This window comes from Microtus ochrogaster, chromosome 4 (genome assembly GCF_000317375.1).
Source record: "Microtus ochrogaster isolate Prairie Vole_2 chromosome 4, MicOch1.0, whole genome shotgun sequence".
Classification (NCBI taxonomy): Eukaryota; Metazoa; Chordata; class Mammalia; order Rodentia; family Cricetidae; genus Microtus; species Microtus ochrogaster.
The window spans coordinates 80,862,268-80,878,453 of NC_022011.1; the positions used below are offsets into that span (position 1 = coordinate 80,862,268).

General features: G+C 43.8%; 2 protein-coding genes across 5 annotated transcripts in view; one reads left to right on the forward strand and one right to left on the reverse strand.

The window, feature by feature from the left end:
- Mettl8 (methyltransferase like 8) overlaps positions 1–5,589 on the reverse strand; it is an 81,546-nt gene extending 75,957 nt beyond the window's left edge. For both annotated transcript variants that reach the window (XR_003376861.1, XM_005346545.3), the window contains exon 1: positions 5,428–5,589. The gene's annotated coding sequence lies outside the window, so the exon portion shown is untranslated. The remainder of the gene's footprint in view (positions 1–5,427) is intronic.
- A 215-nt stretch (positions 5,590–5,804) lies between these two features.
- The window catches only part of Dcaf17 (DDB1 and CUL4 associated factor 17), a 26,788-nt gene continuing 16,406 nt past the window's right edge, over positions 5,805–16,186 (forward strand). For all 3 annotated transcript variants that reach the window (XM_005346547.3, XM_026778819.1, XM_026778820.1), the window contains exons 1-5: positions 5,805–6,148; positions 6,407–6,510; positions 10,439–10,529; positions 14,258–14,394; positions 14,794–14,872. In XM_005346547.3, the coding sequence (XP_005346604.1) occupies positions 6,023–6,148; positions 6,407–6,510; positions 10,439–10,529; positions 14,258–14,394; positions 14,794–14,872 (537 nt within the window). In that variant the 5' untranslated portion in view covers positions 5,805–6,022. The remainder of the gene's footprint in view (positions 6,149–6,406; positions 6,511–10,438; positions 10,530–14,257; positions 14,395–14,793; positions 14,873–16,186) is intronic.

Below are 16,186 nucleotides of genomic sequence, written 5' to 3' on the forward strand. Positions count from 1 at the left end.
AAAAACCAAAAAAAAAAAAAAAAAAGAATTTTCAGAGTGGAGAAATGTCTCGGTGATAAAGGCACTTGTTCTTGCAGAGGATGTGAGTTCAATTCCCAGCACCCACATGGTGATTTACAACCACTCACAGTTCCAGTGCAGGGGTCTAATATTCTGTCACCAACCTGGGCACTAGACACGCACACGGTGCACAGACATACATGCAGGAAAAACATTCATACACATTTTTTAAAAAAGGAATTCTCAAGTCCTGTTTTTTTCTCTTGAATTTTTACAATCTTGATGTTTGCTCCTTTAAGAATGTAGCCTTAAGGATACTGCTTTGTTGGCATGCCAAACCCCAAATCAATATGTAGAAAAGGTGCAATGCGGGCTGGAGAGATGGCTCAGAGGTTAAGAGCATTGCTTGCTCTTCCAAAGGTCCTGAGTTCAATTCCCAGCAACCACATGGTGGCTCACAACCATCTGTAGTGGGGTCTGGTGCCCTCTTCTGGGCTGCAGGCATACACACAGACAGAATATTGTATACATACATACATACATACATACATAAATAAATAAATAAATAAATATTTTTTTAAAAAAAAAGGTGCAATGCAGTGAAATTCAGCTGTAACCACAAAAATGCCCCAAAGTAAAGTGCAGAGTAGTGATAATAAACAGAGTTAATATATATTGCCGCACAGTCCTCTAAATCTTTTCCATGTATCATCTCAGCCAGACCGCTGAAAATTTATTTAATAGAAAGCTATGTAAGCACGAGGTCTGGCTTGAGTCTCTAGCACCTGCCTGAAATGTGGGTGCATCTGTGCATGCCTGTGCCCCAGAGCATGGAGGGCAGAGAGCTGGACCTTGGGACTTGGTGGCCACCCAGCCTTGCCAAAACAGCAAGTGTCAAATTCAGAGAGAAACCTGTCTCGAAGCACAGAGAGTGATAAGAGGATATGGGGGTGAGCTTTATGTCAATGACAAAAGCTAGAGCCATTTTGAAAGAGGGGACCTCAGCTGAGGAAATGCCATCACTAGACTGGCACTGTGGGTGGTGCTACCCTGGGTTGGTGGTCATGGTGCTATAACAAAGCAGGCTGATCAAGTCCTGAGGAACAAGCCAGTACACAGCGCCCTCTCCAGAGCCTCTGCTTCAGCTCCTGCCTTCAGCTCCTGCCCTGACTTCTCTCAGCAATAGATTATGACAAGAGAGTTGTAAGCTGAATTAACCCCTTTCCTCTCCAAGTTTCTCGTGGTCATGGTGTTTTATCACAGTATTAAAAACCCTGACTAAGACAGAACAGCAAAGCCAAGTCAACATACGGCCTTCACATGCACAGACATATATTCCTCTATCATGCTTTTGTTTTTACCACTTTATACTTTCTGACACCACAGCATGTTGTAAGCTCATCTTGTTTATTCTTTTTTTTTTGGGGGGGGGGACACATTCGAGACAGGGTTTTGTTGTGTAGCTTTGGAGCCTATCCTGGAACTCACTTTGTAGGCCAGGCTGGCCTCGAATTCACAGAGATTTGCCTGCCTCTGTCTCTGCCTCTGCCTCCCCCTCCCGAGTGCTGGGATTAAAAGTGTGCGCCACCACTGCCCCAGCCATCATCTTGTTTATTCTTGATCCAACACTACAACCAGCAATTTCTCCAAAGAGTCCTTGTCCTTTTCATTAGAGTCTGGGCACTGAGTATGCTCTTTACTACTACGTTGTCTTGCTTCTGTACCCCTTGGTTGACAAAGCAAGCAAATGCAGGTCTGTAACAAACCAACCAGACTCCCATTTCTGGCTCTAAGTGCTACACGCGTGCACATTTGCATCTACAGTGAACTCAAGGTCAGACCTGCTAGATCAGGAATTGCTGCCTCACAAATCAGGCCATGCCCCCTACAGTCTCTACTCTTAGGATAGAAAAAGCAAGTTCTATTTCTCCCCTGGCTGCCTCCCTTTTTCCCTCCTCTCCTCTCCTTCCCCTCCTTTCTCTCAGGACTGCTAACTCCCAGTTTCAGCAAATGTATACATACCATCATTATAGTTTTATATAAAATAGTCTCTCACCCTAAAAAAAAGCAGTCCTCAGAGTATCTTATTAAACCCTCTCCATTCCTGCTGTATCCTTCCTAACAGAGAATGTACCGGGTACCATATATGCATCTCGGGCTTTTCCCTTACGTGATGCTAATACCTGCAGGCATATGTATCTCACTTCAGTCCTAGACATATCCACTCAGCAGATGACTGCATAAGCCCAAAGGGAGGAGGTGGCTTGCCCAAGATCTTAGTAGGTGCTGCTGCTGCAGCGGCTACGACATGATCTTGACTCTTGCTATGATGCTCTCTCCACTACACACTCCGGGATTCCTTGTGCAGTGTTGAAGCGTTGCTGGGGGTCATTTAGATTCTATTCTATGTTGACTAAAGCTTTAACAGTTAAAAAAAAAAATGAGGAAATGGAATCTGGCCCTGGAAATCTGGTGAACTTGATACCTCAGAAGACTTTCTGCTATGCAGCACCCCCAAATGATGGGTAAACAAATATATATTATGTTAACAGCATACATCACAGATCCAGCAAGCTAGAAAGATATTTCCAGAAACCAAAATTCCAGACCTGACTGAGCACTGGAGCCAGCAGCAACCCAAAGCACACAATGAACAAAAACAAAATATGTCAGCACATTTATCTAAATGGGCTCATTTAGTCTAACATTCTGAAGTGTATTATTTACGTACTTCACCACATTACCAAAATAGAGGGGGAAAATCACAGATCACAGCAGCAGATATACAGAAAACACTGATAAAATTCAATGTCTAGTTGATCTTAGCCAATTGGAACAGGAGAGAATTTTATTAACCTGATAAAGAGGAGCCGTAAGCAATCTGCGATGCTAAGAGACTAGGAGCAGATAGATCCCCTGGTAAGCGGACAGATGGGGAGATCTGTGCAGATCAAGGCATGTTTGCACAATGCTGTGAGTCACCAGCCATCCTGTCCTTCTTCAAATCACCAATCCAAAGTCAGGGGAGGAAAACTCTTCAGAGACTTCAAAGCCCCAGCCCTTGAGAAGAGCCTGGATTTCTCTGCTTTCTGAGGTGGGGGAGGTGGGGAGTGAGGGTGGGGCTTTTCTCTGAGTGTCTGCTGTGTGTTTCCTCACCTGCATTACACATCTTTCTTCAACTGCTGATTCTGACTGTTCCTGTTTGTGTTTCTGAGATTTTTCCACTGTTACCTGTTGCCCTCTTCCTGCCTTTTCTGTTTAACTAGCAGAGAACATGAATCTTATCAAGACCTTGTACTAGCACTGTTATCCTCAGTGGTAGCTACTCTGTTTATAAACACTAGAGTGAATATCAGTATCGTTACCTGAGTGGAAACTCAAATGCAAATCTCCGTCAACATAGTAGGACAGCAAATAGTAATGAAAGATAAAGGCAGAGATGTAACAAAACTGTAGGTTTCCTGAAGGGCTGTCATCACTGGAAAAACTCCTGAAGCCCACAAGTGACGATTACTACAATTAAGGAGGAAGAAGACATGCGTGGTCATCTATTCGCAACAAGAGTAATATTTTATAAAAAAAATCTAATGTTACAAATGCCAGGCTATTGTAGTTGCATAGAAGATACATAGGACTTTATAGGTAGTTTTATATTTGCATATGTTTAGCATACTAAAACTACTCTAACAATGGAAGATCCTGGGTTGGACTGTGGTTTGAAACGCTCTGCAGTGGGGGATGAGGAGCGCCAAGGATGAGTGACAGCTTGTACATTAGTAATGTCACTCGACAGAAACTGTGGCAGGCTGGGACCGAAAAGACCCAAGTCTAGACCCAAGTCTAGGTGGAAAGAGCCACCAGAAGGCTAATTAATAATATGGTAAAAGTGGGAAGGCACTGAAGTACTCAGATGAAAAGACTGGACAGAAATAGAACCCGAAGGACTTGGTTGTGGGGGAGGCAGAGACAATCTAAAGACTTGACTTGGGGAGCTTGGTGGTAAGATAACCACAGGGAGGGAACATTTCAGAACACGCGTGGTAAAAGAAGAGTGGAGGGTTGCCCAAGCTGTGCACACGTATGCAGTCCCTTCTTGCTCCCCACAGCCCCAGCCTGCTCACTGGCTGTCAAAACTGGGGAAAGAAACCACTTACTAGGATGATTTAGGGGTCAAGCTTGATGCCACTCAGCAAGATCTGAAAACTCTTCAAGTATCAACCCGTGAGAGGGCAGGTGGAGGAGACAGGGAAACAGACATCTCAAGCTGCTCCCAGAGTTCCCAGAGGACAAGCGGTTGGATCTGTTAGAACCAGGGGACTTTGATCCAAACCAGGAGCGGCAGTGTCACTTTAATGGAGCAGCAAACGAGGGTGATGCCCATCACGTCTGAGGGGTGTTCTGGGTCCAGCCATGGAATAACTAACTCATTGCTGGCACTTTATGTGCAGAAGTGAACGGGTGGCGGTGGAATCCCAACATGTCCACTACTTGCTATCGTTTTTGTTGTAATGTTGAATTAGAGCGGTGCTTTAAAGCTTCAGGAAAGATAAGCACAGATACAAAGGCTGGGAGGGCTGACAGACAAGAGCTGCAGGGAGAAGAAAGAGAGATGATGAGTGCAATTCAGCCACGATTTGCATTTCACTTCAGCCAGAGGAAATCCAGATATATTTTTCCGGGTTCCACTTTTCTCAGTGACAGCTGCATTCATGAATGACCAAATTAACTATTGTAGAGCTTTCTAAAAATACACCAAACACTCCACCCTATGCCATGAGCAAGTCATGAAACATCAGGAAAAAAAAAAAAAAAAAAAAGCTAGACCCCGGAAAAAAAATGCATCAAAGGTAAAAAGACAGTTTTTTCTTTTTTTTTTTTTAAACAAAAAACCCTAAGCGCTTAAATCGCGACCCAGCTATCAATCAGAGAGCTGACATTACTTTTTTTTTTTTAAAGCACCTACTAAGATCAAGGAGTGGCATACCAAGTCTATGTGGGAGATGCACACACCACACTAGACGGGTTTACAACGAGGTAGCGGTGGCATCTGGTATACAGTTACGGAAATTTTAGTGTGCGAGCTGGTTAACAGAGAATGCTAATTTTTACTTAGGGGAGACAACCTGGATTATCTTAGGCAGTCCAACAAGAATGCAAGCGTTTCATATTTTATTCCCTATATGGGATAAAAACTGGAAGCAAGGAGGAGGGAAAGAGTAATTATCACAAAACCAGCCGGGGCCCCTGCTGGCCATACTAGGGTCTCTGGGAAAGGGAAATTTAATCTTACTTTGGGGGGTGGGGGGGAACCAGCATCTTTCACCACTAACTACATGACAAAAGCGTAAGTGTTCATATAACCTAATGTTTAAGTTAGCTTCATCCACAAGATCCCAAGCGCTGCTGAGAGAAAGGCGCGGGGCGTACCTTAGGAGGGTCCCACTGGACGCAACGCCCTCCGGACACGTGGCCAGAGCCTCGCAGGGCTGACAGGCTTCCAGCCACCCAGGGTGGAAAGGGATTGCTCCCTGGGTGCGGGACTAGAAGTGAGGCGCACGAGGAGGCGGCCGCACAGCGCCCCCAAAGGTCTCCCCGATAGCCTCGTGCAGCCCGGAAGCCGGCCCAACCCACCGCGCCGCCTATTAGGGTCGGGAGAGGAGGACTGTGGGCGGAGAGAGGCGGAGGCCGGACCAGTCCTCGCTATGCCTGATGGGGATTGTAGTTTGGGATATGGCAACCAAGTGGGTGGGGAAAAAAGGGGCCTGGGAGCTACATTTCCGGAAGAGGGAGTGGTTACGGCGGGCCGCGAGGTACGGCGGTGAGCCTGAGAGCTGAAGGAAAGGCCGTGCAGGCGCCGTTGCTTCTCTTCCTTTGCAGCGAACGCGAGTGGTGCTAACTCTTGCTCACTGTCCCCGAGTGCCCAGAACGGGGATCTCGCGTCAGCTTTCCCTTGAGGCTCGCAGGTGGCGGCTGCCACCCCTCGCGGAAGTGAGGGGCGCGGCCCTGCGGACCCCGAGCCTCCATGGGCCCGACCCCGAAGGCCAATGTTTGCCGTAGGCTGAGTCGCCGGGCATTAGGCTTCTTCGCACGCGATGCGGGCGTGGTGCAGAGGGCGAACCTGGGCATCCTGCGGGCGCTGGTGTGCCAGGTGACGCCCGCCGTCGTTGGGGTGCCTGGGGTCCATCCTACTCCCGGGATGCAGTTTTTTACGCGCTAGGATTTCCTTTGAGGGTCATAAGTGGGGAGTCCTTCAACTAGGATGTTAGTAAATAGGTACTTATAGGTCCATCTCGTGGCTTTAGTTTTTAAAAAGCTTTTGCCATCCTGCAAACAATCGCACTTGAAAAATGGTTCCACAGCAGGGGGCTGAGTTCTGGCCTAAACGGAAATTCTTTGTATCTTTCAGGAGAGTACTAAATTTAAGAATGTTTGGACAACCCATTCCAAGTCACCTATAGCCTATGAAAGAGGAAGAATTTATTTTGACAATTACCGGTGCTGTGTCAGCAGGTAAATTCTTGGTGATGATTTTGTGCCATAATTCTCCTGACTGTAGTTTTTATAGAATCACGTGGCTCCTTTAGTCTTAGTGAAATAGGAAGATTGAAAAATGAGTCCATAATAAAACTAGGAGGAAAATGCATGCAATTTTAAAACCTTGTTAAGTCTAAAGTTGCAGGTTTCAACTTTGTAAATACTTATTTCACACAAAATTATAGCACAGGCAAAATACTGTGTTACTCAGCACTGTATGCAGCTTTATAACATTTAAGAGATCTGAGTCCAGCAAACAGGTTATGAAATAATTAGATGCTGCTTGGGAGATGGGTATTATATTTTGTTTTAGAAGTGCTTACTTTTTTTTTCCAAGAGAAAATATTCAAACAAAAGCATAGTATTTATAGATGCATAGTTTTTATTAGCCTCATCCACAACCAGCCATGGTTAGGCTACAGAGAATACTACCGATTTGCCTGCCCCCCCCCCCTCTCTCTCTCTCTCTCTCTCTCTCTCTCTCTCTCTCTCTCTTTCTCTCTCTCTTTTACTTTACACAGAGCTTCTCTATGTAGCCCTGACTGCCCTGGAACTCACCTTGTAGAACAAGATGACCTCTAGCTCAGAGGTCCCTCTACCCTCTGCCTCCCAAGTGCTGGGATTAACAGGGTGCATCACCACCGCCCATAATGGTAAATACTTTAAAGTACATTCTAGACACACATTCTTCACCTCACATCTCTATAAAGATTATGGGCATTTCCTTTGTGTGTGTAATGAGGCAGTTGGTCAACCTCCAGAACCACTCCTCAGGAGCTGTCCAACTTTTTGTTGAGACAGGGTCTTAGTTCAGTGGACCAGGCAGCTAGGTTTCCAGTAGATGATGTAGTCCTGTGAATTTTCCCATCTCCCTCTCCCCGACTCTGGGATTACAAGTGCCAGAAACCATGTGAGGTGGGATCTAAACACAGATCTTCTTGCTTGCGTGGCAAACGTTTTACCAACTGAGCTTTCTCAGAGGTGATAACATCTAAGTTCTTTTTTGTTTTTAGAGGCAAAGTTTCTCTGTAGCTTTGGAGCCTGTCCTGGAACTCGCTCTGTAGACCAGGCTGGCCTTGAACTGAAAGAGATCTGCCTGTCTTTGCTTCCTGAGTGTTAGGATTAAATGTGTATGCCACCACTGCCTGGTGTAAGTTCTATTACCGAATTAGGAACTAGCAGTCAGAGAGCCTAGCGATTTCTGGGACTTGCCTTGACTCTAATACAGTGGTCCGCAGCCTTCCAAATGTTGGGACCCTTAATGTTGTGGTGACTCCCCAACCATAAAATTATTTTGTTGTGACTTCATAGCCATAATTTTGCTATTGTTATGAATTGTAATACAAATATCTGATATTTAAGATATCTGATATGTGACCCCAAAGGGGTTGTAACCCACAAATTGAGAACCACTCTTCTAGTAGTTATCCTTTTTGGTTCTTTGGTAAATCAGCCGACCTACAATTTAACCCTTAATGCTAGTGAATCTACCCATGACCCCCCATTTGCCCTTGGACGTGGCTTCCCATGGTTTCTAGAGTGCGCATATACTTGAACTCCTCCACATCTGTTTCAAATGAAGTCAGTTTTATTGGGAAGAACGGTGGGCTATCTGTCTGGAACTGCTTCTCTGCCCAGGGAGTCTTCAAGTCTCCAGGCCAACTCTGTGGAGCCAGTCACAGGAGTTAGTGGAGTGACTCCTTTAGTGGTGGAAGTTAAGCAGATCAGGTGCACAGAATACTCAGCTTAGGAAAGAAAGAGAAGGCCAGTCTAGATTTTACAAAGAAAGAGAAGTGATGTTAGGGTCCTGTTGTTCTACACTGTAGTATACCCAACTAGAGCCCTCGTGGGGCCCACACAGAAGGGTCTCCTGACTTTGAACTACACTAACATAGGACTCAGCCTGAACAACACATGACTGGGTCTGGATGAGAATGGTGTCACTCTGCCCATTCTGGGGAGAGTACTTCTGAGTCAAAGCAGCAGCAGGAAGGGATCCTAGAAGTCTTGGCCGGAACAGTTTAGAGCTGTGATACCTTCTTCCTGAGCTGGAAGAAGGAAGGAAGGAAGGGAAAGTGCCTGGCGCAGACACTGGGCTCCCGTTATCCTTTCTGAGTTCAGAGGGTTTTCTTGAATAAATGCTTCTCGGTGTGCTTTTATAAGGACAACCAAAGGCTTTGAGTGGTTGCCCTTTGATCATTTTCATCAGTTCTTTCTGAAAAGTGTTTGTTTGAAGGCTCTGGTTCTAGCATTGGAAAGCTGGGCATTGTCTCATATGTTCATGGCGCTCACCACCATACCTTGCAGTATTAACCAGGATTAATACCAGCTCGTCACTTTCTTGAGGCAGAGATAGTTGTTCTGATTTTTAAAAGTTCAGGCAAAGTAAATGCTGTTGATTAGTGTCCTAGGGATAAAAGATACAGAGTTTTTCACGGTGGTGTTGAGGAGTGTTACACCCACAGGTAGGATCACAGGAGATGGCTTTCACTCCTGTGATATTCTGTTTCGTTTAAACCTTTGAGTTACTATCAAAGGTGAATAAAGTGTCATCCTAAGAATGTTTCTCTTGATAGTAGTCAAACTCTAAAGTTCATCAGCTAAAAGAAAACATCTATGACCACATCTCAGTAGTTGCCAGAGAAGTCGAGACTAGCTGGGGGAGGTGGCAGGCTTGTAGCCTCAGCCGGGGGAAGCTGGGACCAGGAGGATTGCTTGCCTGGGCATAGTAGCAAGACTGTTTCAAAAGTAAGCACCAAGGATACAGTGTTCACTTTTTCAGTACAGAGGAGAGTGAATGCAGTTCTTGGAACAGAGCCTGAAACCAGATAAGCACCTTAAACCATACCATAGCCTAGTCTTGAATTTGCTGGAAGATAGAATGTACAATGATAGTGGGAAGAGACACATATTTAATATTTCTGAAAAAATAAAATATACATAAAGAGTGTTTCCTTTTGTATCAACAAATGTTCATTCAAACTAATGTGTCTTAGAGGTTCTATTGCTGTGATGAAACAGCATGATCAAAGAAACTTGGGGAGGAAAGGGTTTATCTCGTTTCTACTTCCACATCACTATTCATCCATGAAGAAAGTCAGGACAGGAACTCAAGCAGGACAGGAACCTGGGGGTTGGAGCTGATGCAGAGGCCATGGAGGAGTGCTGCTTCCTGGCTTGCTTCCTCTGACTTGCTCAGCCTGCTTTGTTATAGAACCCAGGACCACCAGCACAGGGTAGGCACCACCAACAGTGGGCAGGGCCCTCCCTCGCATCAGTCACTAATTAAGGAAATACCCTACAGCCTTACCTGAAGCCTGATCTTTCTGACATTTTATAAATTGAGATTCCCTCCTCTCTGATCATTTTAGCTTGTGTGAAGTTGACATAAAACTAGCCAATGCCTAATGGGAGCCTTTTAATCTATACACAATCACTTTTAAATATCAGAGCAATAGAATGAACTTAGTGGATTCAACAGTCTCACAGTAAATGTTTAAGGATAAAAGAATTCAATACAATGCTGTTTTGTAAAATGATGTCCAGATAGCTCCATTTACATGAGGAACATCTAGAAGATGAGCCAAAATATGTGTATGGGGGGGAAAGGTACCTGCAGAGTCCAGATGCATTGATCCCCTGGAGCTGGAATTAACAGTTGTGAGCTGCCTGATGTGGGTGCTGGGAACCAAACAAGCCATCTCTTCAGACCCTATTATAAACTATATTGATCCTGACTTTTTTTTTTAACATTTTTTCTGTGTTTGTATGTTATGAATTTGTGAGCAGAAAAAAACACAAAGAGTTAGGGGAAACAATAGCAATTTGTAATTTGGGGCTACAGACATGTGAAAGACCGCCTCAGTTTTAAACTAATAATAATGTTTATTTTCTTTTTTCCCAGTGTTGCATCAGAGCCAAGAAAACTTTATGAAATGCCAAAATGTTCCAAATCAGAAAAAATTGAGGATGCTTTGTTATGGGAATGCCCAGTGGTGAGATTTCTTTCTAGAGCGTTGTTTTTTTTTTAAAGCTCCCCCAACTCTTAAATGTTTTTATCTTTATGTTTATTTCATTGTTTAAAAGTCCTATACAAGTACTGTATTTATATCATTTCTACCCTACTCTCCATTTCAATTCCTTCCATGTTCCCTTACATACACTCCCTCTCAAGTTCATGACCTCTTCTTAATTATTGTATACACACACACACACACACACACACACACACACACACAACCTGCTGGGTCCACCTACTGCTGCTCAGATGCATATGTGTTCAGGACTGACCCTTCAGACTGGATAAGCTGTCAGGAGGCAAGTCTCTGAGAAGGACTGGCTCTCCCTCTCTCGGCCGTTAATTGCCTGTAGCTCTTCATTTAGGGGCGGGGCCTCGTGAGATTTCCCCATCTAGCTGGTGGTGTTGTACAGGCAGTAGTATGAGATTTCATGGGTGCAGCTTCCTGTCATATATAGAAAACACAGCCTCATAGCAGATGTCCTGGTCATCTGGCTTTGCAGTGTTTCTTTCTCTTTTTTTAGATAGGATTTCTCTGTTTCCTGGAACTCGCTCTGTAGACCATGCTGGCCTCAAACTCAGAGATCTGCGTGCCTCTGCCTCTCAGGTGCTGGGATTAAAGGCTGCACCACTGCCACCTGGCTGCTTTGCAACATTTCTGCCCCTCCTCCATGATGTTCTGTAAAGCATTTTTGTTTAAAGAACTAGTCAGTGTGTTAAAAAAAGGATAAAACTTAAAAATCATGTGACTCCCAAATCTTTAGAATAACCAAGAAGACAATGTGTCTTTTCAGTACCATTACGAAGTTACTTTAAACATTCTTGTTTACAGGCTAGGAAGATAGCTTAGCAGGTAATGTTGCTTACTGCCAAGCCTGATGATCTGAGTTCAGTCACCAGGACCTACTTAGGGAAAGGGAGAAAGTAAGTTCTAAAACTTGTCTGCTGGTGTCCTCCAGTGCACACACATTCATGCACACACACAGCCATGCACATACACATGTGCATGCATGCATGCATGGGCGCGCACACACACGCACTCACAAATGTAATACTTTTTTTAAAGCAGTATTTGGAATTCACTTATTTATTTTGAGCAGGCTCATGTATGAGCCCAGGCTCGCTAAAGACTTGATATGATGCTGAGGATGAGCTTGAACCTTGAACTTCGCCCATCCCTGAGTGTTGGGATTATAGGTATGCACCACCATGTTCAGTTTATTATGAAAAACTGTAAATTAGAGATAATTTATAAATCTTAAAAAGCTAAAAACCGACTAAAAGTTTTATAATAATGTAGGGTACTTTGCAGTCATTCTTGTGAGCAGCTATTACGTAGATCTTTGAAAGTAAACTCTCATAAATTCCATCTATGAATGTAGTTAGGAAAATAATAGGATAAAAATTAAAACTACAATAGTTACTCCATTAGGCCAGCATTGCCCTGGGTGTGCTCCTTTCAGGACACTTTTTCCATGGGACATGAGTATACAGGCACCAGGGGAGCTAGGAGGAATTAATCTGGGGAAAAAAATAAACACGGAACATCGAAAGTTCCAAAGATTAAACCAAGATATTTGTAAAATTCTTCCTCAGCTTTTAATACTGCTTCTAATAATGCTTACATACACAATAATTGTCAGACCATCTTGCCAAAGTCTTTAATCATAGCCCTCTTTGAGGGACAGTTCTTCCCTTTGTAAGTTTTCCATGGCATCATTTCTAGGAAGTCCTCTTGGGACACACTGCAGCGAATTAATCCTGTCTGTGAGTGTGGTTGGTTGCTTTTTAAGAGAACTCCCAGGCTGTGCCCGGAAGTACTATCTGAGCCATGGGCAGAAATATCCTGAATTGAATGTTAAATTTTTTCCAGGCTGTTGTTTTTCCATAAAGCTGTAATTTTTTTAAACTCTCATTCCCCTATAATTACTCTTTTCATAGAGGTCTCCTTTTTAAAAATTAGAAAGTTTGAAGCCTGTTTTCTTCCTCTTTAATTGAAAGCTGTGAATAATTGTGCCTTAAACAATTGAAAGCCTTTTAATCTATTTTCTTGAGGGGCATTAGAGAGATGATAGGTTTCTTAATTGAGAAAGTTTGAATATACCAATTCAAACATGCAAAATATAGAGCAGTCCTGGAAAAATAAAGTTAAGCCAATTCTTATTCTCAGTCCGTAAACATTTAAATGATTTTGTTTTTATTTGTGGTGACACAAGATTGTCTGTGAGGAACTCAGAGGAACACTGTATTGTTAATATATGGAAACAAAACTACTTTGAAATTAGTACTCTGTTTTGTTCTGTTTCTGAGATATGTATGAAATGTCACTTTTGGTTTAAGAAATAGTTTGAATCCATGTGTACTTGTTCCAAGTGTCTCTAGTGGGCTAAGTAGGGGCAGTAGATATTTGAAAACTTTAAGGTCTTCATGAGATGATACATAAAGACATTATGGTATAAAAGCATTCATGTTGTTGCCTACAAATTATGTATAATTAGTTAATACATTTAAAAATACAGCATCAGTGTGGCTGCAGGAGGACCGGGTTAGTCAGCACTACACGGGGTCTGCCTAGGAAATAACAAAAATAAACAAAACCAAGCAAACTAAAAGCAAACGATTATTTCTCTGGAATTTGAGGGGGAAGATAGCTCTAGTAGCTTGGAACTTAGTCTCTTCTTTCCCGTTCGTGTTTTACTGGAGCAAATGCCACATTAATTTCATCTTCTCGACTCATAGCTTTGCTAACCTAAAATAAACACATTTGCCCCGTCCTGCCTGCGTCAGAGCTGTGCCTTGTCCAAACAGTGGCTCTCGTGAGTAGACTAAGAGCTCCAGTAGTTCTGTTACCACAGCAGCGCCATCGCAGATGTTCCTGTTCTTGTTGGCTACATCTGGGGACTGCTCTGCTCGGGAGTGATGCTGAGTGAGCTCTTCCAGACGCTGCCCACATGCTGTATGTTCCTTTGTGTGTGTAAATGGATAAACTCATTTGATAAGTTCTTAAGATTAGTGGGATGAGCCGGGCGGTGGTGGCGCACGGCTTTAATCCCGGCACTCGGGAGGCAGAGGCAGGAGGATCTCTGTGAGTTCGAGACCAGCCTGGTCTACAGAGCTAGTTCCAGGACAGGCTCCAAAACCACAGAGAAACCCTGTCTCGAAAAACCAAAAAAAAAAAAAAAAAAAAAAAAAAAGATTAGTGGGATGGCCCAGTGGTAAAGGTACTTGCTTCCTAGTGATGCAAGCCTGACAGCCTGAGTTTGATCCCAGAACCCACGTGAAGGCAGAAGGAGAGCTGAGCTTGCTGGCTCTCACCTTTAATCCCAGCACTCGGGAGGCAGAGGCGGGTAAAGAGAGTGAATTACAACCAGCCAAGCCTACATGGTGAAACCCTGTCTCAAACTAACAAGAGGAAGGAGAAAACTGAGCCCCCCTGGTTGTCTCTGACCTCCACATGTGCACTGTGGCTGGTGCACCTATATGCACAGAATAATGATGATACATTTTAAAGTAGTAAAAAGATAAGTAACGATTAAAGTAGCAACCCACAGTCCTGTCTTCCCTTGCCTCTTCATTTGTGCAGTTAGTAATTCTCTAGCTTACTTATTGACGAGGTAACTAGCCATTTTCTTTATGCACAGAGTACTTACTGTATGTTGTTCCTAGCCAAGCAGTTTGTTTTTATGTCTTTTTTTTTTTTTTCAGGGAGAAATACTTCCTGACCCGTCAGATTATAAGTCCTCACTCATAGCACTGACTGCTCATAATTGGCTGCTTCGTATATCGGCGACTACAGGGGAAATCCTGGAGAAAATATACCTTGCTTCCTATTGCAAGTTCAGGTATCAACTGTGAGGTTGTTATTTAAAGTTTTTTTTTGAGACTTATGGCCCTGGAAATCTTAAGTACCTCTTCAGTCCTGCCCTCTGTCCCAGTCTTTCCAGTGTATTCTATGATCCCTGTTTATGAACTACTCTCTTTGTTCCTTCACTCCGCTCTGTTTGAAGATCTGAGGCTGGTGACCTACAGTATTTATCCTTGTATTCCTACTAAGTAATTATCCTATACTCAGTAGTTAGAGGTAGGTCCTCCCTCCATTCTAGTATAATCCAAGAGTTCTAGGCTAGATTTTATCTCTGAAAACCAAAAATATGTAGGTAAGTAAACAAAGTATAATGATTTAATTTTAAATATAAGGGGACTGATCCAAACCACTCAATTCCTCTTTGTTTTTTCCAAAGGTACTTGAGCTGGGACACCCCTCAAGAGGTCATTGCGGTCAAGTCAGCTCAGAACAAAGGCTCAGCAGTGGCCCGGCAGGTCCGCAGCACCGTGCTTTAGCACACTGGTTAAAGCTCATGACCTTTGGTGACTGAAGAGTGCTGTTTAAATTTGTAGATAACTTTTCTCCTAAAGCAGACTGTTCAAATGGGCGTTTTTCTGTTTTATTTTTGTTTATTTCTTTTGGGGCACTGGGAAGTGAACCTAGGGCCTCGTGCATGCTGGTCAAGTGCTCTAGTGCTGAGCTACCTCCCTCAATGGTTCTCTTGAGGAATCACTCAGCATGGGTCAGGCAGGGTGGTGCAGACCCTCAATCTCAGCAAAGGATCCCTGATTCCAGGTCAGCCAGGGCTACATGGTGAGACTCTCTTCCCTGCCTTCTCCCCGAAAAGGTATCACCCAGAATTTACTAGACTTTATAAAGCCTAGACATAGCAGGAAACTTACTTCTGTTGTAAGTGATGAGGAAATACTTATAAAATATATACTGAGCATTTTTATAAAATAGAGATTTTTTTTTCTCATAGATGTTTTCTGTTTTTATCTCAGGACATATAATAAGCAACTGTAATAAGAAGCTATTATTTTCTGTTTGCTTTGGCAAGCTCTGTATTAAAATTCCTCCTTGTACTCTCTATGAAACATAGCCTTCTAGAAACTCCTGTAGCACTGACTGCCAGGTAACTTACTTAGAATTCTAGGGTACCTTTTTGTGTGCGGTGGGTTTGGTTTGTTTGGGTTTGTTTTGTTTTTTTTTTTTTTTCTTCTCAGATCACGCTTTATTGGAGTGCCTCTTGGTTGATGGGGAGCAGGAAGTGAGAGGGGCCTGGGTTTTGTTTTTGAGAGAGTCTGGCTGTGCAGCCCAGTCTGTCTTCACACTGAGATCCTCCTGCATCAGCCTGCCAAGCCCTGGGATCACTTGTATGCCACCGTACCTGCTTTAGGACTTCTAACAAATTAAATAGTTGCTGTGCTTGCCCTTTGTTTAGATAACCCCATCAGACATTCCCTCATCAACTCCAGCTCCTCTCTTCATCTACTTTCCCTTCCTTCCTGCCTGCCTCCTCTGGCTCGGCGTGTGCCACTGAACCAGATAAGCCGTTGACTAGCTTTTTAAACTTCATCTCAAAAAATGGCACTAATTTGTTTCCGTGTGTGGGGTTTGGAGCACATGTCACGGTGCCCGTGTAGTGGAGGAGCACATGTCCCGGTGCACAGGTAGTGGAGGAGCACATGTCCCGGTGCACAGGTAGTGGAGGAGCACATGTCACGGTGCACAGGTAGTGGAGGAGCACATGTCACGGTGCACAGGTAGTGGAGGAGCACATGTCACGGTGCACAGGTAGTGGAGGA